Here is a 27,342-nt window from a genome sequence, read left to right as displayed (position 1 = left end):
GCCTCCCCGCGGCGGCTCCCCCCGGCGCGGGCAGGGCAGAGGCTGGATGGAGCCGGCGGCCGGGCGACGGGAGGCAGCGGGCTGGCTCCGGCGGCCGGGCTGAAGGCGGCCGGGCAGGAGCGCTGAGGCGGCGGCGGAGCCAGCCCGGCCGGAGGTAAGGGAGGGGGCGCGGGGCTGCCCTGTTGGGCCCGGCAAAGACCCCGAGACATTGCACGGAGCTGGGCAAATCCCCGCCTTGACATTTCGGGGGGCTGGGGGGGGGAGACAGCCCCACCCATCTGCCCCAGATGCACCCCGGGCTCTGAACCTGCCCGGAGGCACCCCTCCCCTCACCCCCCGAAATGGGGGCCCCCGGCGGCTGTTTGATCGCTGCGGGACTCCGGCCCATCACTGTCATTAAATCAGGGCTTTTCAGACCCCTGCCTTCGTGCAACCTGGGTGTTTGCGCAGCGCCCCCAGGAGGGGGCGTCCCAGGCAGGGGAGGGAGCCCGGCTCGCGGCACGGGGGTGAACGGGGCGCAGCTGGAAGGTGGAGAAATCAGGGGTGCCTTTGCCTTGTCGCTGTGGACGGCGTGAAATGGGACCGGCGCTTCGCCGGGCCCTTCTTCCAGCCGCAGGAGCGCGAAGCCCGGAGCGAGCCGCAGGGTTTAGCTGCCCTCCGGCCCGGCTTTTCTGATCCTCACAGCCCTGGGAGGAGCCCACCTTGGGACCGAATGGCCGCCGCAGGACAGCTGGGCTAGGAGATGCAGAGGAGGGAAGGAGCTAGAGAGAGGGAAGAAGTTGCTTTGGGGACAGAGAGCATCAGCGATTTTGGGGAGCCCAGTGTTGGGGTTTAACCAATCCAGGCTGGTTTTAGTGATAAAGGAATAAATCCTGCCTAGGAGAGGGAGGTGGACCTGCTAGAGGGGAGCCACTGTCCACACCCAGCCAGCCCAGGATTTACTATATTTTTTGCTACTGAAAATATTTTTAAAACCCACAAAAATCTTCCTGATAAGAATTGATTCATCCTCCCGGTCCTCTCAGTTCTGAGCCTGGAAAAGGGACTGTGGATGTCACTCGCCTAAGGCCCAATTCTTCTCTCGCTGATCGTGGTGTAAGTGAGCAGTAACTGCACTGGGTCAATGGATGCACACCAGTGTAAACCCACTGAGAGTGGAGAATCAGGCCCGGAGTTATTAAGGAATTGTATTGCCTGCAGAACAGGAAAGGTTCCTTCCTGTGCTGTGTACTGTCCATGCTTCCCAGCTTTATTGGTCTAGTATAATCAGTAAGAAGTTTACGTTGTGATAAGAGGCTTTTATAATAGGCTTATTCTCCAAACAGGTTTTCTATTTAAAAAAATCTACAACAGGCTTTACAGTGGGTCCGGAGACCATTTCCTGTCTGGTCTTATCTGATTTGTTTCTTTTAGCATCAGGTGTTTGGTAAGTGGTTTTTGCTGTGTTTGGTTTTAATAATTTTAGCTGCTCTTATATTACTCTGCTAAAGGGTGTTAACAAAAGGTTAATGAAGCATGACTTTTGCAACAAAAAATAACACAGAGAGGATCTGTATTCATTCCCAGTCCTGTCTGAGCCGGTCAAAGCTCTGTTCCTTGTTGGATAGTCTCGCATCTCTCACAGAGAATAACAAAGCTCCGACCTGACAATAGACAAAAAGGTGCTAATCCCAAACTCAGTTCTGTAAGCAGATTCCTAGCAGATAGTGTCAACAACAGGTTTTATTCCACCTTTAAAAGGGAGTGGAGCCCACTTAAAGAAATAACCTGTGAAACAGACCAGGAGTCAGTTCTGGTGCTTCAAGGTGACTGAGCCTTAGGGGTCAGTTTTCTGTTATAATTTCATTTTCTTCAAAATGTGACACTCCAAGGTCGCTGTATATTGCCAACCGAAACCTTGCAAGCTTCGTCCAGTGCATGGGCCCAGTGCATGAGGCCTACATTTGTTCCAGGTAGGAGCAGGTAGCTAGATTTTCACCCTCACTCTCTTTCCATTCAGTGGAAGTTCAGGCAAAACATTCCAGGCCCATGATCAAGATGCTCAGTTTGGATTAATTTTGGGTTGCAGTTGCCTTGAGTAGTTCAGCTGCTTTGCTCTTGTTGCATTGCCAGGCTGCTTGTTGGAGAGGGCACCTTCCCCTTAGGTTGCAGCTGGAGTATAAGACCTGTTGTTACTACTTTGACCTTTAGTCTCTGAAAGAACAACAGGACGCGTGTCAGAGGCAGAGACAGTGGATTCTGCTATTAGCATAATGGTACCGACTGGCCTATCACACAGATTCAGAGGATGCTGTGGCACGTTCCTGGAATAAGTAAATATGTTTATGGCTCAAGGAAGCGATCAAAGTTTGGAAGGACTAGATTCTAAGGGGTCAATAGAACTTTCATTAGCTTGTGTGACATTGGGACTGCAACCCAATTAACTAAGGCATTAGGTTTCTATCCCTGTTTATCCAATATGTGACTCTTTGGCGTATCATGGCTAAGACTCCATGTAAACCTTTATATCCTAGCAAACATCACATCTCATAATGAGACAGGAAATGACTGAAATTGAATCCCCACCCCCCACCCCCATCTGTTTTGAAGAGCATTTTATTCCCCCGGATGAGTGTACCTAAAGTTGTGTTTTGGTGGAGCACCACTGACATCCAGTGGGCAGTTGGGGTAATATACAGTATACATAACTATAAATAAGAATCTACCCTTTGATGGTGTTTGGAGTGAAATGAAGCAGGGGATCATCTAAAAAGATTTTGACCATGCGAAGAACTGTGCACTGAGGACCTACACACATGAACTGTTGCTGCATTAAGAACAAATATTCAAGGTATCAGCTGGCGCTGTCTGATTCCACAAGAGCCTCTTGGAGTTTTGCAAACTCTAGCTTCCCTGCCAGGCTTCTCGGGGTGGGGTCGGAGACTTAATTTATCAGACCCCTAATGGAATCGCTGTGTTCCTGTTGGGATTCCAGATATGCAGGTAGACTTTTCCCTCTTCAGAGCCATCATTCATTGTGCTAGCCAGACACATGGTGCTCACCACAACAGAAAACAAATCAAATCCAAAAAACTCGCCACTCTGGGAGGAATGTTCCTGCCTGAGGTGGGCTAGAGCACCACCTAGAGGCAGAGCTAGGTCCCTGCGACACAGCCCCAGTTAAGTTTAAAGGGTTTCTTTGTAAGTGGCTCCTCATGACAGTAAGGATCAGTTAAAGCATTTCCTGCTTCTCTCTGCTGGGCTCACAGGTTTGGGGTTTGGAGCCACCGATCTGGGTTGGAAATTACAGCCCTGGGAATGGTGGAGCTATGGCCAGTTCAAGCAAATCTGGGTCTCCCTGCAAAGCCATTTGCTTGGGGATCCCCTACTGAGAAGCCCAGATTCTCTCCTGCGTCTGCTGCAGAAATCCAGAGTACCAGCTGGGGCCAGGATAAGGGGGAGATGTCCTGAGTTTCCAGCAGCCTCAAGTTATTGTCCCATCAATTACCAAGCTCTCAGACAGTTGGGGCATGAGCAGTAAACATCACACCAGGCTTCCAACCTGCCCTGCTGGGAAGGTTATGTATCAACACTACCGCCCTCTATTGGAGGGAATGGGAATCTCCAACTCCTAGCAGAACTCTTTTTATGCTGCTAACAGGTAGCAGAGAGTCTCCTTGAGCTCAAGGGGTAGGGCCTGTGCTTCCAGACCAGGAGGCGCCGGGTTCTCTTCCCCCTGTTGAAGTGCTCATTAATCACATGGACAGCATAGAGTCAAGCACAAAGTTGTAGGAGGGCCACCGGTTTGTTACAATAGTTTGCCCTTTGCCTTCAGAGGAGGCTGCCAAATGCCTTTACAAATATTTTCTAAAGCCTGTGAGTAAGGTATTATCTTCATGTTACAGAAAGGTAAACTGAGGCGCAGAGGTTAAACAACTCTCCCAAGGGCATACAATGAGTCAGCATCTGAGCCAGGAATAGAACCCTGCCCGCTGCTCTAACCTCAGACAGCATCGCCTCTCCCTTGGCACTTCTCTCTTGGTCGTTAATCAGCCAGCGATGCCGTCTTGTGGCCAGTCCCAAGTCCTCTTTAACCCAGCTGACTGCCTGGGCTAGAGCCAAAGCCACCCTGGTTGGTCTAGTCTGGCCCCTGAGTTGGGCTTTTTCATATTGTTGTCCCTGGCAAAACGGAGGATTAAAAAAAAAGTCCTCGGGTTTATTACTTGAAACTGAAGCATGTGACAGGCTGCTGCAGAGCAGAGGCATGGGGACATTAAAGCCCCAGCACCAAAGCAAACCCCTGACAGCTGTTGCTGTCACCCTGACACCCAAGGCAGAAAAAACCCTGGCTGTCAGTGTGAAAACCCCGCTGAGTGGCAGCAGCCCCGTCCTCCTGGCTTATCGGGTTGGGAGGCTTTCAGTGAGGGATTTGCAGTGGCGATAAACCTTAACACCACCCCTCAAAGCTTGCGATGAGCTCTCTAGATAGTCCAGCTCAAAGCTGCTGTCTCTGCTCTGGCATTTGATGCCAGTGCAGTAGAAGCTACCGAGATGGACGAGACAGTGACTGGACCTGGGAGCAAAGATGTGTTTTGCAGCCTTGGGCAGAACCCTGAGCTGCCGGAGGAAGAGGTCGGCCAGAGGGGGCTCGCTTCGGTGCATCACACGAGGTGCTGAATTGCATACAGTAAAGCAGTCCCCTTTAAGGAGTGTCTATGGAAGGAACGCACCTGTGCAAAGAATGCAAGGTTATATGAGGGCAGGCCTAAAGGTCTCTGCCGAAATAGCCATCCCTGAGCTAGGTCTCCGGGCAGTGCACGAAGGAGCAAGTGGGAGCGAAGGAGCCATTGCATTTCCTTGTGGCCTTGCAACAAAATAACCTCATGCCAGTGCGCAGTCTCCAACCTGCACTCCTTACAGAGCCCCTTTGCCTGTGCGTGAGGTCCTGGCACTGTCCTCTGTGACGTCTCTGCGCTAGGAGACTCAGTCTCACTTGGGGCCAGATCCCCCGGGGCCTTGCTCAGGTTTGACTCAGTCCCAGCTTCCATCAGGCCAAACCTCTGAGTTGCCGAGCACCTACAGCCACCGTTGACTGCGGTGGATCGGGCCCATTAGCTTCGGTGGGGTTTTGCTTCAATGAGGCCCTCAGGATTTGGTCCACTAAGAATACTGTTCCTCTCCAGTGCCAGCTGCTAAGAGCAATGCTCTGGGTCTGGGCTGAAAGTGTACCTGGGCACATCCCTCCAGTCCCAAACTTTCTGCTCGCGTGAGCTGCTATGAGAAATGATGCAGAAGCCCTGCCTGTTGGTGTTTCACCTGGGCTGCAAAGGTCCAAAGGCTCTGGCAGCAGGATGGGACCTCTGCCATGGTGGTTCTTAGCACAGTCTTCCTGGCCTTTGGGAACAGGGCGGGTATCAGTTTTCCCCGACAGCCATGCTGTCTCTGTTAAAAAGCTGCTCTCGGGTGCTTGGTTCTCAGACCCAGAGCCCATCCGGAAGCTGCAGAGCCCTCGCTGGTGTTCTGCACAATGAAACCCTTTGGGACCCAAGCAGTGGGGGTTGGGGAACTGGGCGGGAAGGTGGGGTCACGAAACAGTCTAGTTCTTGTGAAACGGTCCCCAGGATGTGAACACCGGAGAACCCTGCTAGCCTCGTTCTAGGCAGGAGAACCCTGTGGCGTGTGTGTGCCAGGCCCTGCATCCAGACACAGCATCGCTAACAACAGTGCACGGGGCTTCATGCCAGGCTGCAGCTGGACTTGCTCTGAGCTGGATGCCCACCGTGCAGTGCCAGTGTAGACAGCCATGGTAGTGTGGCAACGGCAGTGTTGTAATTAGTCCGTCAGAGACGGCCTCAACAGCCCAGAGCAACGGCTCTGTCACCTGACAAGCCTGCCCAAGAGCAGCCGAGGCGGCACCCAAAATGTGGAGAGGTGCAAATGGACCCGAGCTGCTCTGTGGAGCTGTGCTGGGCGTGGGGGGGTAGGTGTGTAACCCATCCCTGCTGTCCCCTTCTAATGGCACCTAGCCCAGCTAGAGACTGATGAGTCTGCGATAGCCGTAGCTAAGAGCCACGTGGCTTTTAGCTCTTGCAGTAGAGGCTCATGCCCTAAGCTTCAGCGGTCCCAGGTTCGATCCTGTCTGCCGACACCCGGGCTCGGCTGGTGTTACAGGTGCAACAATCCACAAGGCCCTGCCGTGCCCAAGGAGTTTTATGTATGCGTGTGGGACAGGGTGACTAGTGTGGGAATCACACTGGTCCAGGCTGCAGTTACGCAGCTCTTTAGTGTGGAGGCAGCCCTGTCCGTTCCCTGTAGGTTCAGCGACCTAGCTGTGGCGTTAGTCACTCTCTAGCACGGTTTGATGCCCTGCCTGGTTCTGTTTTTTTTCCGCTGTGACAGCCATGCAGACTGCTGCAGTAAAGGGGAGCCTCATAGCTCCTCCACTCCCAACAAACATCGCTGGAGGGACCAGTGAATTCGCGCCGGCTGTGATGAGCTCACAGCTACTGCAGGCCCAGCTTCTCCCAGCACGAGTCACCCTCACAGAGGATGTGGAAGTGCTGGCTCTTGGGGAAATTGAAGCCTATATCATGCTAGGAGAAGTCCTGGTGAAGATCCTGGTGTGAGACCTGCTCAGAGAGTCAAGCGGCAGAGGGCACAGACAACACCTGAGACTGAGAGCTTTTTTTCACCAGGGAAGAGACCGAGCTTACACGGAAGTAATTCTCTACGAGGTTTCGTGGGAGGTTCTCCTTTCACTCCATTGCTTCCCGCCTAGGAGTCCTTCTCAAAACACTATCCACACTCAGCCCATCCTGCCAGCTGGCAGCCTTCATTCTCGGACCGCACAACAGAGGAGCAGTTCGGTGATAGTGATGGAGACATCTTTAAAGTGCCTCACGCTCATAAAATGGAGTTCTTGGTTCCAGTGTGGGGGGGTCTCTCCTGGTGTTGTCTAGCTGTACAGCTTGAACGGGCTCAGAAAGACGTGCTATATTTCATACCGCCAGCCCTTCAAACTCTGAGAGACAAGCTGGATTCTTTCCCTCTCACATGTCATATTTTATTATTTAGTATTCATACTGCATGCCACCTGTGTGCGAGGTGCTCCGCAAACACGGAACAAAACGCCAGTCCCTGCGTGGGGAACCCCATGGTCCTCCGTGGCCAGATCTGTATTATTGGTGCTGAGGACGCACGAGAAGGAAAGGCCCCAGCTTGTCGCTTGGCCTATCCTGGCTGAGGTTGCAGTGCTGGGAGATAAGGGGGAGAAACATCTTAGAAACTGAGCATGTTTGAGCTAAAAGTCACTGAGGGACAATAGAGAAGGAGCCAGGGCTGATGTGTAACGTGGGTGTACATCAGTGAGTGGGTGTGAATCAAAGGGTGTCTAACTTGCTGTTAGGGGTGTGTTCAGGGGGGCCAGGTTATTACACCAGGTTAGCATTGGTCACCTCTTAGTTTGGGCCTGCTTGTGCCACTTTGCAGCGACTCAGGGTGGAGGGACATGGTTGTTTTCTACGGGGAGCCTATTGCGCACGCCAGGGGGTGTAACTAGGAGAAACGGGATGAGACTGAGCAAAGGAAATGTCGGCTGATTATCAGGAGAGACGTCCTGCCAGTGAGGTGAATCACACGAAGGCCTTCCAGGGAAAGCAGTGGGAGCCCCGTCGCTTGGAGCAGTTAAAACTAGACAGGGCAAAGCACTTGAGATGCTGTGGTCATTCTGGCTCTGGCAGGGGGAAGAGCTAGATGACCTCACAACTCTTTTCCCTCACTAGCTGCTCTGCTGTTTTGCATGGTGTGTTGAATGTTTTCCCTACGTATTACGTTAGCTGAGCCCTTGGCCCCGTTGGGAATAAGCCCCTGTGGGGTATCCCTTGAGGACCGTGCTGGGGCTGAGCTGATGGTGTGTTGCTGCCCTCTCTTGCTTTAGGTCAGCCACAATGGGCTCCGTCAGAGGAGATCATTTCAAGGACATCAGCCCCGTGGTGACCCCAGAGGGAAATGTGGTGATGAGCTTCAGCTTCGACAGCTACCAGCTGGAGGAGGAGGAGCTGCAGGCTAAAGGGAATCAGGCCAAGGGAGTCCTCACCTTCATGGAGCCAGGTAGGGCTTGGCAGCTGGGCGCCGCATCTCTCCTGGCTCACAAGGAGGGAGCGTGGAGGAAGGGCTGAGGGGGGCACATAGCGATGGCAGTGACAGGCTGCTGAGGCAGCTCCCTGGATGCAGGGAGAGGAGTGGGGAGAGAGAGCTTTGTCATAGCCATGGGCAAACCCTGCTTTGCCGGGTGGTTCAGCCCCCCAGACTTTGGCCATGTGTTCAGATTATCCTGGCTTCTTGGGTCGGGAGATCTCACAGGGGTGGGCTTTTTTGCAAGGTCTCCTGGCCAGGCCAGACACAGCCCGCAAGCAGCCATTACCTCATTGTGGTAACGCTTCAGGTCCAAATGAGGCCCAGAAGCACAGAGACCACAGGACAGGGTGGAAATAATAACAGCGGTACATTCGGGGAACTTTTCCCAAGCCTCCAGAAGGTTTGGTTCAAATCTTGTCCAGCGTCTGGGGCTGGTTCTTAGCGTACAGGAGCCGTTTGGCCCAGTCTTTAAGAATAACTACTGTGAGTGGAGCTTGCTGTTGTCCATGCAGCCCCTGATCCGTCGCCATGGCCCGGACACTGTCCTGCGGCGCAAACAGCGTGCGGGGAGAACAAGTTTTCTGGCTTTGTAACCCCCACAGAGGTGACACACACCCTCCCACATCTCTAGGACTGGCCTGGGGGCACTGCAGCCAGGACCCACCAAAACAAGCAGGGAGCTAAGGAATCCAGCGAATTCCCCAACTGCGTGGGTCCAAGGCAGCACGGAGGATGCTTCTCTGCTCACTAGCCAGGGGAGCATGACTGGGCCAGCAAATGTGTGGCTATTGGCTGGCCACCCTCCTGCTGAGCCCTCCCCTTGAGGCGTGCAGGCTTTGACATCCCAGCAGGGTTAACTTTCTGCCCCTCTGGCTGGGTAAGAAAGGCCCTTCTGGGGGCTGGGATGAGAAAGCGTGCCATTTATCGTGGCTCCTCCCTCTGCTCTTAACCACTCCCCCTTCACTGCCAGGCCTCTCTGTGGCTCCTGCCGTGGTTTCGTTCCTCTCCGTATGATGCCGGGGCAGTGGGGATCCTGGGGGCCTGTGCTATTTGACAGGCACACACATCACCACTTCCCTGTGCAGATCCTCGGTGTTTTAACAGTGCAGACTCCGACATGTAACTGCAGCGTGTTCCCAGATGACAGGAAAGCAATTAATGAGCCGTCGCTCCCCTGGCCAAGATGATCTTATACGAGAGTTTACTCCAAACATCTCACAGGCTGAGTCACTTGAGCAGATGCCAGCTGTAGGACAGACCCTTACCTTACCTCCACTGGGGCTAGTTGCATTTGCACCAGCTGAGGATCTGGCCCTAGGTTTGTACCTCTGCCAATCACTGCCTGAACGTACGCTGGATGGCATGGGACTGCTTCAGTACGTTGCACATCAAAGACCTGTTATTCTTATACTGCCAGGATCACTGTTGAAATGCCTCTACTCACAGGCTGCAGTTTAGCCAGGCTGGTGTTTATTTTGTGGAGCGCCATAGGTGAACCTGGCGTTGGGCACATTATGGGAACCCGACAATACAGCTATCCGAGCTCTCAGACCCTGTAAGGGCTTGCGAGCTGCTTTCCCCCGTGGCCTCGAGGAGCACTCGCCCCTGGGCCAATAGGTGGCCCTTTGGGAAGGGCTGAGATTTAACATAGCTGTTGCTCTTTTGGGGCCCCCAGATGTTCCCTTGCGAGCCCAGTTGAGAGAACAGTAGGCATCTCTGCTTTGCTTTTTCCCGGGGGGTTTCACGTGCAGAAGGGTGGCTGGGCCGGGGTCAATGATTCTGGGGAAAGATGTGTAGCTGCAGAGATCAATAACTTCTCCTAGTACAGGGACCATAACAAAACCTCACTCTCTGCTCCCGGTGAGGAAGGCTGGGAACTAGAGGTAGGTGAACAGAGGCATGTGTACACCGATCCATACGTACAAGTGTCTAGGAAGATACTTCACCCGTTGGCTGGTGCTACACAGATGTCCGATAGGTGGGTTTCTTGCCCCTTCCGCTGAAGCAGCTGATGCTGACCATTGTTAGAGACAGGATCCCGGCCTTGCCGGACCACTGGTCTGGCCTGGTTATTCCTGTGCGGGTGATCGAGTCGAATAAGGGCACTGCAGTGTCTCATGGGAGAGAAGAGAGTTGCAATGAGTATAAAGGGGATTCTTTACTAAAGCTGCGAGACATAGACAGAGCCCCTCATTTGGGAATGTTCGGTACCTCGTCTCAGTGAACAATAGATCGGTTGCCTCTCGATATATTTCCCAGCCTGTCTGTAGGACTCTGTGTTGGGCTCCAAGAGGCCCATCAGCTTAACTGTCACCTGTTCTGTCCTGTTCTGGCTGTAGCCTTAGAAGACCCCGAGCCGCAGGATCGATACCATGGGATTTACTTCGCCATGCTGCTAGCAGGGGTTGGATTTCTCCTGCCATACAACAGCTTTATCACAGATGTGGACTATTTGCATCACAAATATCCAGGTGGGTCCTTCCCAGCAATGGTGGTTTGGCGTGTCCCAGGTCCTGCTCCCTGGATTTCATTCACACTGAGCCAGGGCACAGCATGGAAACTGTCACGGCAGAGTCCTCATTAGCAGGAGAATGCTAGTCTGACAGGCAGAGGGGAACCAGCCCGGACAGGCCGCTGATTTCCAATTCACATGTAATCTTTGAAAGCCAGCAGTCAGGATCTCTGATGTTCAATGCTGATAGCAAACACAGTCCCATTTAATGACAGGAGATCCTAGAAGCTGGTGCTAGGATGTTGAAAAGACAGAGGCTGCCGAAGTGAGCGTCGGTGTATTTGGCGGGGAGTCTGGTTTTGAAATAGGACTTGGCCGGGTCTCCCAGTTCTTGTGGATGCAGATATTGACAGGTGTTGGATGTCTCCTGGATGGGGTGTCTAGCAGCCTGAACTCACAAATGTAGCCCGATTAATGACAGCAGTATCACTCTGCAGTGTTTGTACCCGGAGTGCAAAGTGGAGCTAGACAAAATGAGTGGCTGCCCCCGTGGCATCTCCTGTGTTGTCCACAGGGTATCTCCCCAGACCCTCACCCCACTTTCTGTCATTCCACCGCCTTCTATTTCAGCCGGCCCTGCTGCCTATTTCCACAGCCTGGAAAATGTTTCCTGTTCCTGGATATCCCTAGACAATGCAACCCTGAAATTGTTCTTTGAGGCCACAGCTGAGTTACCCAAACCCTGAGCCTGGTTCAGCCATCAGAGAAACCAGACAGGTGGGCTGGAGGAAATACAGAACAGCCACCAGACCCCAAATTCTGTTCACCAAGGTGCCAACACAGACCCGTGGTCAGCAGTAGCTTGAAAGCTCCCTGCTAAAATCAACACACTCAGTCCAATGCGGCTCTTGGAGCATTGCTGACCACCTCACCTCTTCTGTTGCTCTGCAGGGACCTCCATTGTGTTTGATATGAGCCTCACCTACATCCTGGTAGCCTTGGTAGCTGTCATCTTGAACAACGCCCTGGTGGAGCTGCTGAGTCTGCACACCAGGATCTCTGTGGGTAGGTCTCTCCATTTCCTTCCCCTGCCTTAGGGATCCAGACAGGACCCAAGCCTACCGCCTGCATTCTGGGGCTACCATATCTCCGTGGCTATTTTCCTATCCCATCGGTGCAAGCGGTCAGGCTAGCGTTTTCCAGAAGGGTGGATTCTACTCCTGTCTCCAGCGCCTCTCCACCAACTGACCTGGAAAAAGCCTGCAAGCACTGAGATATCATTGCCCATCCTTGGCCCCTTCAGGGTAGCGGAGTGTCACTTCTGCTCCCCGCCTGATCTCCCAGCAGTGAAGACAAGATGCGTGTTATGTGTGCAGATACGTTCTGTTCAGTTTCCAGGGGGAAGGGGGTTGGGAGATCTGGGCCGGTCATGTACAAAGCCATATAAGCACATTCCATTCGCCCAAGCCTCAGGCCACCCAATCACTTAGATTTAGCCCAGCATCCAGTGTGAACACCCAAACTTCCAGCCACGCAGTCAGTCAGACACACCATTAGCTAGACACCAGAAATACGATCAGGCAGACGTCTGGACACCCAAACATCTGGCTGCCTAGAAACTCAAACATCACGAGGAACCTACAGGGCGATGCGTAGGCTTCCATTCCACCCCATAAGCAGTTAAATGACTAAAGCCATCTTGGCGTAGATGGAAAGAAAGGGGGGGTTTCTCTGGCTCCTTGTTCGTCTGCTCTGTAACTCCATCTCCGCCTCAGTGCAGGGACGCACTCTGTCTCCAGGCTGCTCCACGCAGTAGTAGTGGCTCGGACACTTGGCCCCGTGGGGTTTCACTGGGATTCCACAGCCTGCCGAGCTCATCACATCGCTGTCCCAAGCCAGTCCAAAGGCTTGCTTCCAGCTCTGCTCTCTGCCCCTTGACTCCGGTGTCCATCTTGTTCGCTGCAGGATACCTGTTCGCTCTGGGTCCCCTTCTCTTCGTCAGTATCTGCGATGTCTGGTTGGAGCTCTTCACCCACAGGCAAGCGTATGCTATCAACCTGATAGCCGTAGGGGTCGTGGCCTTCGGCTGCACAGGTATGTGAAGCCTGGCGCAAGGAGGACAGGCCAGATGGTTTTGGGGAGAGCAGGGTCTTGTTTCAGAGTACAAGGCCTGCTTGAAAATAGAGAGGGGAGTATCTGGAAGGGGGAAATTGCTCTTCCCCTCAAAGATCCTATTTCCTTGCAGGGAAAAGCAGGAACAAATTTTCTGACATTTCTGTTGGGTCCACATAACTCAGCGGTTTGCAGCCCCTGATGGGCCACCTGCTGCTGCCTGAAACTCCAGATCCCCTCTCCCTGAACTATCTCCCCACTCTTCTTCTGAAGTAGATCTTTTCAGCCACTTACATCTGCGCTTCTCAGATCCCGGGAACACCCCGTAACCCATAGCACATAAAGCAGCATGCACACCTGCCAGCGCAAACCAGGAGCTATCTGATTTGCATAAATGGCACATATTTGCATAAAATACACTTATTTGCATAACGTGCTGCCTGATGGCCTGTGGGGCTTTCAGCTTCTCCTGGAACCCCCAAATACCAAACTCCATACCCACCCAGCCCATCATCAATCAAACACGCATCTCTAGCATCGCCAGGTCAATTGCAGTCAGTGGGGCCAGATCCCAAGCTGGGGTAAGTCAGCATGGCAGTGGCTGCTCCTTGCTTGGCCAGCTGGCCTGGCTGGTTTGTTAGTTCTGTTGGGAAGCGCTGATGGGGTGGGGCATCCGAGTACCAGGCAGATAGATTAGATAGAAAAGAACGTGAATTGAAACCGACCTCTTGTTTGGTGAAAAAAGTGGGGGTGGGTTTCCCCCCTCCCATTTTGGGCTCTGTGAAGTGCCCGTTTTTGAGCTAAGAAGGCACATTTACGCTTTTTGAATCCCTGCTTGCTGTTCCTGCTGCTGAGTTTCTGGTTCATTTTGAAAATATTAATAACCCAAAAGCCATCAAGTCCAGTTGTTGCTATGCTAACCAAAGCCTTTTCCCTTGTGACTGAATGCTTTGGAATAATGAAATTCCAGGGCCCCATGCAGCTGCTGGGCAGCAGGACTTGTTAATCCCAGGGCAATCCCCAGGTGGGTGATTTTTATTGGCCTATCATATTTCATCCCATAAAAACCCAGCCTTCCGCAGCTCATTAGCACCAGCTAGCCCAGGTGTGTTTACAGCCTTTCTATGATTTTCTTTATGATGCTGGTTAACACTCTGGAACACGAGTCGTTCGCGTGATGCTTCACGTCTGTAAACAGCCAGAGTCCGGCTGTGCAGCCTGCACCCTCACACCCCACCTACCCCCGACACCCTGTTACAGTTTGGCTTTTAGTACCTAGGGCTCTCATGTGCCAGAGGTATCCAGGACCGAGAGCTGGTGCCTTTCCACAGTATTGTTTTCTTATTGCGTTGGCAAGAGTGAAGGAGGCGGTTCTGATTCATGAAAGCACTTAGACCGGCTACAATGAACTTAAAGTTAAGCATGTGCTTTCTTGAATCAGAACTTTAGATAGGAAACTGCACCAACTTCTCCTAGTTCAACAGCTCCAGGGACCTAGGCAGGACTCCCGGCAATATATTTGGGCTAGATCCCCGCGGAATTGTGGGTAGGGAATAATACCTCTTCTCCTTTCTTTTTTCGGTGCGCCTCTCTCTTTAAGTGCAGCAATCCAGTTTCTACGGCTACACCGGGATGTTGCCCAAGCGGTACACCCAAGGGGTGATGACTGGCGAGAGTGAGTATCCTCCTAACCCTGGATTCTTAAAGCCTGCTAGCTGGCAGAGCTACTCGCAATTCTGATTAGATAATAGGCTCATTAGCCAGCTGCTGGCTGGCACGTTGGCCAGTGCGTCCTTAGTTGGCCCATTCTCCTAGATGTAATCATTAGTTGGCACATGTAATAAAGACCCCCAGCTTGACACAGAGGTTACGTCTCCACTTGGAGCTCAGATGTGATTCCCAGCTCACGCAGACGTACTCACGCTAGCTCTCATCAAGGTACTGTGCTGGCCGCCCTGAGTACACGCCCACAGGGTTCAGGTGGTTTGTGCTTGGGGTGGCTTCCCATGCTCTCGAGCTCGCACGGGTTTGGCTGCGGGAGCTGGGAACATCCCTAGCTGACAGTGTAGACCTAGGCAGAGGCAGGTTGCAATGTTCCATCCACCACAAGGTCAGGTTCTTGGGGAAGATGCTGCTGAGAGATGTGACTTCTCCATGCTAAGAGGCCTAGCTGGAGCCCGCCTTAGCAATCTGGTAACTTAGGCTCCGAGCAAAGTCGCATACACGGGGCGTGGCTGTGCGGAGGTCAGAGGTGTGACTGCAGCGTCTGTACAGATACCTGAGCTAGCTTGAGTCTAGCGCACCTGAGAGCTCATAGCTGTGAAGCCGTGGTGGCCTGGACTTCGGTGCGGCCTGTACAAGCCCACCTGGGACCCGGGCCACTTACTCGGGTGACTAGCCCACGCTGAAGCCTGTGCTCCATTGCGGTTGGTAGCTAGCTCGGGTATGTCTACATGTGCTGCAGTCCATGTTACAGTGTAGATGTACCCCCCTGTTTCTACGGCTCTCTGGCTCTGTAGAGGGGAGGGCAGCATGAGCAGCATGCAGACAGCACACTCATGTCCCAGGGCATTTTACAGCGAGCAGAAGAGAGGATAGAGTCTCTACCGTGACCTGGGGTACGGGTAGAGGTGACCTCCATCCCAATTAGATTGCAGCCCATCTTTGAACGTACACAGCAAAGGCCTTCATTCATTATTAGCCGAGCCTTCTTTAGTTCTCCCCCACTGCCAGCAGACGTTGGCCCAGCCCAGCAATCTCTCAGTCTCCAGCCCTGCTCCCGGAGATGGCTCGCTGGAAACTGACCAGCATGCTGCTCACTCCTCAGGTGCTGCTGTCCAGAATAGGCTTTAGTCTTTTCCTGATAATCCAGGGTAATGGATTTGGCCTTGGCACACGCTGGCAGGTGGTGGGCACGCTCACCACCTACCATTGGCACATGCACCAGCTGGCGACAGCTGGGGTGCTCTCACTGATATTTTGACTGACGCCCTGAAGGGGGAATTTGTTGGTCTTTGGTTGGTGTTTTCATCCGTCAGTGGCCAGCTGGCCCTACGCCAGGCAGAGAAAAACTGTAATTACAGTGGGCACGTGGGCCAGAAAGAAAGGCTGCCCCCTCCCATGGGCTGGGGGAATGAACAGCACTCCGTTGGGCTGTCCCTTCCAGTTACACGGCGTGGCATGAAAAGCCTGGCATTGTAACTCTGCCTAGTGCTAGCTCCTGGGTTGTTCGGGGAAATACGCTGCCTGGCAGAGGGCTGCATGCCCCTATCAGACGCTGTTTCCCTTTGCTCTGCGAGTGTGCAGCTGCTGTTAACACTCAAGAGAGCAAAGCACAAGCATTGCCAGGGACTGCCAGCCGAGGGGGCAGCACCAGGTATGGGTGGGGTGAGCCAATTCCCCTGTATTTCCCCAGCAGTAGATGAGCTGTCTCACAGCAGGGAGAGAGAACAAACAGTTCCTGCACCTCACCCCTTTGTCAGGGAGATACCTGCAGTGAGGGGAAAGTGGCCTCTCCGCTCACTTTCCCCCACTGCAGCTAACTCCAAAGCAAACAGGGCCGGGACTGGGTGCCTGTTCTGTGTTGCTGAGGGAAGTACTAGGGAATCAGTGTTACTGACAGAAATCATCTCGGCTCACAGAGTAGCCTGTGGCTCACATCTGTTCTCAGTTCACCCAGCACACACCAGCCCACTCACTACACGTTAGTGCCCCTCTCTGGGGCCAGGCCAACACTGGCCCGGCCTGGCCACTGAGTCACATCTTGGGTTCTGTCCTTGTCAGGACAGAGAACCTGGGTTTCAAACCCGGTCCAGAATGTCTCTGCAGCCCCGGCCATTGAGCTGCCTGCTGTCCCTGGACCCCCTGTGCCGACGGGCCTGCTTTTGCTCTCTTCCTCTCAGGCACTGCGGGGGTCATCATCTCCCTCAGCCGCATTTTCACCAAACTCCTCCTGTCGGACGAGAAGGAGAACACCATCATCTTCTTCTTCATCTCCATCGGCATCGAGCTCATGTGCTTCATTCTCCACCTGCTGGTGAAGCGCACCCGTTTCGTCCGGCACTACACCGCCTGCTCCCGGCAGGGCGCACCTGGGGGCAAAGGGGTCCCAGACCACAGCACCGGATACAGGGTTCACCACGATGTCACTGCAGAAGACATCAGATTCGTAAGTCTCCCTTTCTGTGCTATGTGGGCGGGTGTGCCAGGGGCTTTTAGATGCCGCTGGGGTTCTGCTGCCTCTGACCTGGGCCTCCAGCTGCTGGCCTGAGGCAGATGTGCTGGGGAAGCTATCTCCAAGGGATAAGGGAAGGACTGACAAAGGTACAAAGATGCACTGGTTTGGTCCAGGCGACCTTGTGGTGCAGAATCCAGAGTTGAATTAGAACTTGAAGCACAGCATCTGCCCTCATACCCATGGGACCATCTCCAACCAGTGGTGTCAGTTGTTTGGCATGAGAACCATGCTTTGCTTCTCATCACGGTCTGTCTGCCACATAAGTCCCTGCTGAAGGGCATTAGCAGGGCTGCTCCTTCAGCTTTGCAGGCAGAGTGCTGCACGAGAAATGCAGCCCTCTGCGCTCCAGCCCCTCACAGACGACGTTCTTAAATGAGTGTGATAATGGGCCTGCATCCCAGTTCGCTGTAGGACGGGGTTGCCACCCTGTCGCTGGTTCAGCACTTTCTGGTTGGCCGCCTGATCTCTGCCCGCTGGCCCCTGCTCTTTGCTTGTAGCTGTGACATTAGACTTTAAAAAGACATTTAATATTTTCCGACCATTTCTGTCCTGTGCAAACAATTGCCGAGGGTGCCACAGGGGGACGGTACACAATTGGGCATGGGAGGGGAGGTGGGCTGTGCAGCCACGAATGGGAGCGGAGATGGGCCTACAAGACAACCTGCTTTCCATTGTTGTGCTCACTATGGAAAACTGCGAGAGCCCCTCTTTTAGGAGATGTGTGGTGCCCTCTAACGGTGCATTGGTGCAGAGAGACGCTGAAGTATTGTATATAAATCTATACAGTAACGGTGGATGTCCTAGCATGGCACATAAACTGGTAGCTCAGTGCAACCCATGTTTCCCCTCCCCACTTTTGTCCTCTGCGCTTCCTGGGTGAAGTGTATTACAGCCACTGACCTCATCCATTCTGGCTTTGCTAGTGACAGCAGGAGGGTCTTACATCAAGGTGGATAAGTTCCCGGAGTCTTTCCCCCTCCTCCCACTGAGCTGTTCTTTGCAAAATACCCCCTGGCTCAACGCTACCCTGATCCCTCTTGTGCTTTCCCCAGGAAAATCGGCCTTGTGGGCAGGCGGGCTCCCCTCTGGGCAGCCTGGGGCATGAAGCTGAGCTGGCTGGCAGCGGCACCTATGTGAGGTTTGACGTCCCTCGACCAAGAATCAAAAGGAGCTGGCCCAGCTTCCGAGGTAGGACACCTGTGTCCAGCTGCAGGGACCCGCTAGCCGGGCTGTCCAGGCTCTCCCCGGCACTCGCTCTGACAAGCGCACTTGTCTTTTGCTCTAGCTGGCAGGGACAACTAGTCCCACTCTCACTTAAAAGGGCTTTCAGAGGCTGCCATGTAAAGTGGAACTGTCACCTTTTAATAGTACTGCAGCCGCTTGTGCGTTTCTGTCGTGCCGTTGCGGGAGGAAGGATATTCTTTTACTAAAGGCTCAGGACAGCTGGGTTCAGCTCCTGCTTTGCCACAGCATTTTGAGGTGACCTTGGGCAAGTCACTTATTCTCTGTATGCCTCGGCTCCCCATCTGCACAAAGGGGGTGAAAACACGCCCCTAGGTCATCCATGTCTGCGAGGCACTCAGAGGTTACTGTGATGGCAGCCATAGACATCTGTCCCTAGGATAGACCTTCCACCCCCAAACGCTTTGCGGTCTCGATACGCACAGCATCTCTGAAATGCAGCTGCCTCTGGTGTGGTAAGCGGAACCCATCCGACACACATGGCACTGAACAGCAGTGGAGGCCGAGAAACTTTTAGGCCCAAGTGAGATAATCTCATGCTGCACATCACAGGGAGTCTGAGGGTACATTTCTGCCAAGCACTAGACATAAAATAACACGGCCAGCTACCGCCGTCTCTCTTGCCTTTTTGCCCTCACAGGGGGAAGGGGAGGAAAGGGAGGTCACAGCGAGTGTAAATTAGCTATTCCCCGGAGTTGCAGGTGTGGTATGTACACAACATGTGGAATTACAGCATTCATACCGCTCTAGCGTCCGATGGAAATCAGAGAGCCTGCTTAGGGGCCTGCTGGATTCAGCCCTGAGTTCTGCTGAAGTCATTTGAACAGCACTTGTTTACACCGGTCCTGAACCTGACCCACAGTTCAGGGAATGGAGTCTGGCAAGGGCAAATGGGTTTCTAATGTGGAAGATGGGGTCAGAGCTCTGAGGGCAGAAGCCAGGGTGGCCTTCTGGATTGATACATCTCTGCCGCATGCTGGGAAAGCATCCGTTCACATGCAGAACTAATCAGTGCCTTTGTGAGCACCCCTAGACCAGGGCGAAGACTGGTGGAGGTGAACCTCTCACTGCCGTGCTCTGCAGGGGGAAGAGCGTGGGTTTAGTAATAAGCTGACAAGTTGCTTTGGTGTCCTCCTCCAGACATGATGCTCCATCGCTACGTTGTCTCCAGGGTGATCTGGGCCTACATGCTTTCCATAGCCATGACCTACTTCATCACACTGTGCCTCTTTCCTGGGCTGGAGTCGGAGATCCGCAACTGCACTCTTGGGGAGTGGCTCCCCATCTTAATCATGGCTGTCTTCAACCTCTCGGACTTTGTAGGCAAGGTAGGAGGGGTCCTGGCTAGACCTCCTGTGCAGGCTTCTTTGGGGAGGGTGGGTAGCGGTTGAGGTGCCAGATGGGCAGTAGATTACTAAGGAACACGTCTTGTCTGATGGCCAGTCTACCCTGTTGTGGAAGAGAACGGGGAGTCAATTGCCCAAGTTCAGGCCCTGGGCTTGGAGTGGCTCATGACTTCCTGCCGTGCATATTTTTACAGACTTTTTCGTCCCTCCCCTGCTGTTAGAAAAGCAATCCGTTCAAACCGAGTTGTCTGCTGTTATGAAAGGTGTGGTTGGTGTGTGTATGGGTGGAGGGTCTGGTCTAAATGGGGGTGGATTGTAACTGAAGATGGGCTAGGTTTGGATTCCTTCAGATCCCACAGTAGAGACCTGTTTGTTTCCAGTGGCTTTTTTGCTCTGGAACTGCCACTCAGTCTAGGCCGGCCTCCTGAACAGCCTCGTCTTTTATTGATCTAGATTTTACTCCAGAAGCCGCTTTCCTTTGCAACACAATGCGACTTTCCCTCTGTGTTTTAGATCCTGGCTGCCTTGCCTTATGACTGGAGAGGGACCCACCTTCTCATCTACTCTTGTCTGCGAGTGATTTTCATTCCCCTCTTTATAATGTGCGTGTACCCCAGTGGGAAACCCACATTCAACCACCCCGCTTGGCCTTGCATCTTCTCCCTCCTCATGGGGATCACCAATGGGTACTTTGGCAGCGTACCCATGATCCTAGCTGCTGGCAAAGTGAGCCCGGAGCAGCGGGAACTGGCAGGTAGGAGGAATAACGTGTTGACACATGGCAGCCGCTCACGGGAGCCGTGTAGGGAGGCAGGGACAGTGCTGGCTGGACCCACAGCCTCACAAGTTCCATTTGTGTTTCCCACGGTTAGCAGTACAGCCTGGTCCCCTTCTACACCCATGTCACTGCTCCCACCTTCAGGCCCATCTGCACTAGAGCTGCTGCTGAGTTCTTCGCTGGGTTAACACATGGCCACACGCCCCATGGCTAGCATGTGGCTCCTAACCAGATAGTGCGCTGTGGTTTGCCATTGCTCGTCACCCTGTAACATGATTGGCACCTGTGTTTCACACTGTGTGGCTGGGCCCTGCCACTATAACCGGGTTAGTCAGTCCTCCAACGTCCCACCTGTGTGCATGAGAGGGGATTTCGCACAGTGCTTCAGCAGCATTGCCCCAAGTGCCCCTGGAAGCAGCAGCTGAGGGGGCGTGGGAGATTGCCCAGATGTATCCAGAATGCACTGCTGTGGGATGTGGTAGGTGTGGGCAGGCCAGTGGGGGGAAAGATGCCGTGTGCATGGAACCAGTCCCATCCCGGTTACACGTTACACGGCAGGGAGAGACCAGCTGTGCCTGGGTGAGGGGAGAGGAAGCGGTTGGGTCACTCCAAAATATTAAGCAGGTGTGGGTGGGAGGCAGGCCCTGGTGGGCGGTCGAGTCCCTCTCCTGTTCATCCCTGCACTACCCCCCAGGCTCAGAGGCCATGTCCGGGCTGCAGGCCTCCGCACGAAGCCTGGCTGTGCACTGACGTGCTGGTTGCCCTGCATGTCATTTTGCAGGCAGCACCCGCACCAAGGGTGACTTATCCAGTGGCACCAGCCCAGTCTGGGAGTCATTCCCCAGAAGCTCAGTTTCTAAGAGCACCTACGCTCGGGGCTCTCTCTCTGGCCAAACAGGGTCCAGCGGAGGGGCAGGGGGTTAACGCGGGTGTGAGGATCCTGCTGTCCCTTTGGGGAGGGTAGTACCATTTTGGCCCCTGTAGAGCTCCCCTCCAGGTGGCTGTCTCCTACCCACGCTGATCCAATTCCTGCTCTAAGGCTCCCCACCCCAGCTCATACCACTGCGTCTCCAGACCACTGCGCCCCTATCCACTGCAGGGCCCAAACCAGTGACCGGCTGCACCCTCGCTCTCCCTTGGCTTGGGAGCATGGCCACCAGCACTGGGTTGCCAGCAATATGCTCTGGGGGGTAAGTTACAGATTAGAGCTAGAGCAGGGTACCTCTGTCCCAAATCCGGCGGGGCCCCGGATCATGAGTGGAGACGCTTCCTGGCACCCTGTTAGGGTCTGAGCCATCCGCGCTTGTCTGGCAGATGAGGGTTAACCTCCTGGCTTCTCTTCTCCATTCCCCTTCTCCTGCAGGTAACACCATGACTGTGTCCTATATGACCGGATTGACACTGGGCTCTGCCGTGGCCTACTTCGCCTATAGCCTCACCAGTACGTCTCACAGGACCTGTTTCCACACTGAAACCTACAACAGCTCTTTCACGGCGGGGTACTGAGCGGGTGATGCGGCTGGGGCTGCAGAAGCTCTGTGCCGGGACGGGGGTGCAGGAGAAGGGGGCAGGTGGGTTGGGCTGGGGAGAAGAGGAGAATGGGAATGATCTGTCCTGTATTTATTAATCCGTTCCCACCCTACCCAAAATCTGATCCCTGAAATATTAATCCCCCTTCCAGGCCCCTAGCTTGATGGGCTGAAAGGCTGGAGCCTTCCTCAGGCCTGCAAGCTGGCCACAGGCAGGGCCAAGGGGTGCTTGCCGTGAGTCGTCACTGGCTTCAGCAATGGCACAGAAGTTTGGGGGTGACAGTGGGTGTCACCCTGAAATGGCCACCCCCCGACTTAGCTGCTTGCTCTTGTGGGTGAGCTCAGTGCTCCAGAGCTGGCCTCATCTCCCCCCCCCACCCCACCCCACCCCTGCAAGGTCCTCGCGGGGCGCTGGATTAGTGGAGCAGAGCTTTACAGACAGTGGATCCCCATTAGGGGACATAGTGGGCCTAGCGCATCCCTGGTGTAACACCACTGAAGTCCAGGGTGTTAAACCAGGAATAAGTTTGGCCCCGGGATTTTCCAGCCAGCCGTGTCTCTAGGCTGGGATGTTATCCCCTTGGCTGTTCCCAGGTGACTCCAGGGTGGGGAGTGAATTGCGGTGAAGCTCTGCATTAGGAAGTCCAGCTGATATGTGGCACTGTCATGGAGCTGTTTCTCATGACTGGAGGGGCTCCAGCTCCTTGGGGGACAGAGCAGTGGGGATTGCCCGGCCGCTGCACCCCATGCCTTAGCATTTCACCCTGCAGGGTAGAGCAGGGAGGAGACTCCTGGGGTGTAGGTCCCTGATTTTGTACAAGGATGTGGGGTGTTTCCACCCACCCTGACCCAGAGAGCGTGTGTAGACAAAGGACAGGGTGCTGATACTGGTGGGAGCGTGATGGCGTTTGTGTCAGACGTTTGTGGTGGTCTTCGGCTCTGCGATACAAATGCCAGCCGTAAAATGAACCCCTTGGCTATACCACCTCTACATATCCCACCACCATCCTACCGTCCAGCCTCTTGGTCGTCACACCCCTCACGCAGCCGCTTTGCAGCTCACGCCACCGCCCAGCACCGTCCTGCTGCCTCACAACTCACACAGCGCCCCAGCATGCACCCGCCACGTGGCAGGTGTAAACCCAAGACTGAGTGTGTGTGCCAGGGAGATGCAAAGAGGAGATGAAGGGAAAGTGGGGAGACAGATTGCAAGGTGAGGGGGTGGTGATAGAGGGGCGGAAGAAAGCAGGAGAGAGAGCCTGATGGAGGGCAGGAGGAGGGCAAAAGACCTGCAGTGACAGAGAGATGCTCCGTTAGAGTGAGACATTGTATTGTAATCACTGGCCAAACCCCCACTGGCCTCAGTGGGGTAGGAGTAGGGAAGGAGTTATCAATAGCAAGCACCACAACTGGTCTGCCCGGTGTTTGTTACCATGGCCCTGGGAGTGTAACGCCGGAGGGGGTGTGCCCCTTCCCAAGAGAATGACTGGGCCTGAGCTGAGCTGAATGGAACCGAGGAGCAGCTGCTCTGCTGTCCTTGGGGATCTGTCTACACTCGTGGCTTGTACAGTTTGCAAGTGGTGTTGTCTACACTAGCAAATGCTGAAGTAGGGGTGGGTGATAAGCAGGCAAAAGCCCCAGTGTCCTCTCCACACTGCAGCTTCCACCACTGCGCTCACCTCTGGGCAGGGATTGATGGCCAGGCAGTTTCCTAGTGCAGACTGAGCCGTCTCGAAATTTCACTTCTTCCTTTTCCAGCCTCCCCAGAGTGGTGATGGACTTGGAATTCCTGCCCTTGGAGTCCCAGTTGCTCCACCTGTCACCCACCCTGAAAGACCCAAGGGATTAGCTCTCCCATTCCCCCTCTTTGTTCCACCCCCCCAGAGCAAGGCACGTGCTCAGTGACCGTTCCACTCTGGTCCACGGGACAGTGTCAGGAGTTAAGGAGGGTGGGGTGGGGAACAGAACCGTCACTGGAGACTAGGTTGGAGTGGCTTCTTCATCTCAACTAGCACAGAGCTCATGTGGGGCCCACATGACCTAGTCCCACTGTTGACACCTCCCCATAAAAGACCATCCCAGTGACTAAAACTGCCTCTCTGTTGAATGTGCAGGGCCCTAGAGAGGCACAGAGGTTGTGCCCCAATCAAGGCTTGCTTCAGTCCTGCATAAGCGATTAAGGTGACTTGAAATGGGTGTAGTGTTTTTGCCTTGTAAATTGCAACTCCAAGTTGCATATTTTTGCAAGGCTCCTGGCAGTTGATGTTCTTCATAAAGCCCCCAGCTCCTGAAGTAGAAACCTCAGCTTTAATTCAAACACTGTAAATTTCTAGCGCTCCTGGTTGTAGAGACAGACCTGAAAACCTGAACTCCCAAATCCCTGAAGGCAAATAAAAAGAACCCAAATTTTATTATATTTTTAAAAATCTCATGATTTTTAAACCTTTCTCATGATTTTCAGGAGCCTGCTCCATGAGTTTTGAATGCTCAGTGGTGTTGCAGGTGTTCCCCGTCTCCTCTTTCAATAACTTATCACTGAGTCCAGGGAGAGCATCGTATGGGCCACTGAGTTCTGTTATCTGCCTGATGATCCTGCATTGGCCAGAGCTGCAAAGTACAGGCATGATTATATAAAGTAGAGAGACGGTGTCACACTGGCCAGTTTGTGATCTTTGGACTAGATCGTAAAGTACATGATAACAGACAAATACTGAGAGACACACACACACTCTCACTCTCACTTAGCTGCTTGCTCCATAAATTTTATAAATGACCGTAGCTCATTTTGTAATATGTTAACTCTATTTTAGAGGATGTCGTATTCCTTTTTTTTAATACAGAGCTGCTGTATAAGTGATTTATGGGGAACTCAATAGATTTTTCCTTAGGGCAATCAAACCAAGCACAGGTGTGTCTGCTTGCACCTGGGTCACCCTTCCAGTTGACTAGAAATACCTGATCGGTTGTCACCGGCAGTGAAACTAACCATTAAACAAAGTCATCAAGTCACGGTCCTGAGCTTTGGCCATCCCCTGCAGTTACAGTGCAAGGGTGATCACAGGCTGCATTTGCGTCCGTCTACGCTGCAGTTAGACATACCCTGCGGCTGGCCCCTGCCAGCTGACTCGGGCTCACAGGCTTGGGCTGCTGGGCTGTTTAATTGCAGTGTAGACGTTCCGGCTCAGGCTGTACCCCAAGCGCTGGGACCCTCCCACTTCGTGGAGATTGGGCTCCAGGCCAAATGTGGACGACTACACTGCAATTAAAGAGCCCCACAGCCCGAGCCCTGCGAGCCCAAATCGGCCGGCAAGGGCCAGCTGCGGGATTTTAATTGCAATGTAGACATATCCTAAGTGGCCAGGGCCTGCAGTCTCAAAGCCATGTGACTTTAGTCATGGCCACAAAGCCTTGTTCATGATCATGGCTAGTATTTTGCAGCTAATGGTTCCTTGCCAGCCTTTCCTGGCCTCTTCCCTGCTGTCTATTCAGAGTCATAGAGTGTAAGGCCAGAAGGGATTATTATCATATTCTAGGGTGGCCGACCGACTGCATAGCACAGGCCAGAGAATTTCTCCTGCAGTGGAAGGGCCTAGTCCTCCCTTCTGTGTAACCTAGCAACATTTGTCTGCCAGCATCGTGTGCTCCCACAGAATCGAGCACTAGCTTGAACAAAACGTCCCCGGTGCTGAGCTGGCTGATGGACCGCAAATGAGCCATGTCAACCGCTCCTAATGCAGCGAGGATGCAGCCTGCCAGCCAACCTCTGGCTGCCTTGTTGGGGTGAGCCGGCGGGGGAACGGGCAGGAGCCAGGCTGCCTGGTAGCTATCGGGAGCCAGGCACGTTAGGCAAACTAGCCCTGAGCCCATGACCGAGGCGGAACGGTTTTTTTTAAGAAGAGCACTAGTGACGAAGTAGCCACAGACTGGGCTTGCCTTGTTTCACAAGAGTTGTGCTCTGAAGAGCTGCTTGAGTCACCGATGGGTTGGTGGGGCCTGGCTTGTCTTCAGAGCGCCTCCCAACCTAAACCACCTTCCCCACACGCTGAGGGAGGTTGGCTCTGGAGCCAGACGTCAAGCTGGCCCTGCTCCAAGGGCCTGAATCAAAACCTAGCGGAAGGTTGGGGCTGTAGTGGGTGCGACATCAGGTCCCTTCTTATGCTAGCACCCGAAAACTGGTCCAGGAATGGCCGAGCTGTCACCTTTCCTCCCCAAATAGCTCTCGTGTTGTGTGTCAGCCATGCCAGACTCATTTGCCGTCCTATTTGCTGCGAAGGAAATCAATACATTTTCAAGAAATAATAAAATATTTGGCATCGTGTCAATTGTCCAGAGTCAGCGATGCGGCCAAAAAGTACGTGGTGTTGTAGGGAATACAAGCACATGGCTCCATTTCCACCCGCCAACCCCCCGCCTCTCAGCTGGGCCTGGGCGGTCTCTTCTGTGAGTGGGAGAGAGGTGCGCTGCAAAAGAACCTTGCTCATGGCCGCCTGTGCGCTAAAGCAGGGCAGACACGCTGAGCGGAGGGACCGGGCAGCAAACACACACACTCAGAGCAGCCCAGCTTTGTTGCAGGGACAGCTGGTGAATCAGAGGAGCTGAGAGTTGGAGTCAGGCTAAGTAAGTAGGGAAATGAATTCGCCGGGGCTGGTTTTAAACCCTGTTCTTCCCAGGAAGAGGCTGCTGGAGAGTGGTCTAGCCATCAGAGGATGGTCAGATCAGAGGCCTGCCCAGCTCTGCCACTGGTCCCCTGGGCAAATCCCTTCACATTGCTCACGGCCTCAGTTTCCTCAGCTGTGAAATGGAGCCGCTGAGAGTACATTCACTGGGGATGGGGCGGTTAATTCCCAGAAGTATTTGTAAAGCACTGGATGCTGCTGTAGGGGCACAGAGCATGATTAACACAGCTTCCCAAGCCAGGGTTGACCAGCCCCGAACTAGAACGGGGCTAGGCCTAGTCTGCCAGGGCCAGGGCAGTTGTTTGGAGCCATTTCTGGGCGATCGACTCAAATGGGCCAGCATGTGGATGTGCCCCTCTGTTCTCAGCTCCCTCCCGTCCTGTGCAGATGGCTGCAGAAGGGCAGCAGAGGAGGAGACAGTGCCACACCCATGGCATTGCCCCCATCATCTGCCCTGCGCCGATACCTGCTGCTGGGGGGGCCATGTTGCTAGCACGTCATCAAGAGCGGTGGCTTCCAGGGTCCACAGCTCCCCCAGACTCTTGCACCAGCCAGGGCAAATTCAGTGAGGGCCCCAGCCTGCTGATTCATGCATGGGAAGATCATGATCGGACCAGTGTTTGTGAGGGGGGGGGAGGAGAGGGGAAACCAACTACTTAATTCTGCTCCATCCATCCGACCCCTCCTGAGTAGAGTCAGTCACATGTTGTGCTACCTAACCCTTTCAGAACATGCCGAGCTGCCTCCAGTGTGTTCGTCCCTATGCAGCGGGACCAGGTTTATATCGGTGGAGAGCGCGCTTTCATATTGTAGCAAAGCCATGACCACTGCAACGCAACATGGTTGCTGGTCCTG

The 27,342-nt window shown here is 53.9% G+C and overlaps 1 protein-coding gene across 1 annotated transcript; it reads left to right on the top strand.

Moving 5' to 3' along the window:
• On the top strand, positions 1-26,129 carry SLC29A4 (solute carrier family 29 member 4). The gene is made up of 11 exons (XM_084641802.1): positions 1-154; positions 7,916-8,088; positions 10,455-10,586; positions 11,519-11,632; positions 12,533-12,661; positions 14,280-14,354; positions 16,582-16,847; positions 17,969-18,104; positions 19,299-19,486; positions 20,018-20,258; positions 21,646-26,129. The coding sequence occupies exons 2-11, from the start codon at positions 7,926-7,928 to the stop codon at positions 21,786-21,788; spliced, it is 1,587 nt and encodes a 528-aa protein (XP_084497928.1). The 5' UTR covers positions 1-154; positions 7,916-7,925; the 3' UTR covers positions 21,789-26,129.
• Positions 26,130-27,342: the final 1,213 nt, after the last annotated feature.

The sequence above is a fragment of the Lepidochelys olivacea genome (assembly GCF_965140295.1).
Source record: "Lepidochelys olivacea isolate rLepOli2 genome assembly, chromosome: 10".
Taxonomy (NCBI): Eukaryota; Metazoa; Chordata; order Testudines; family Cheloniidae; genus Lepidochelys; species Lepidochelys olivacea.
This window is presented reverse-complemented; position numbering and strand designations above follow the sequence as displayed.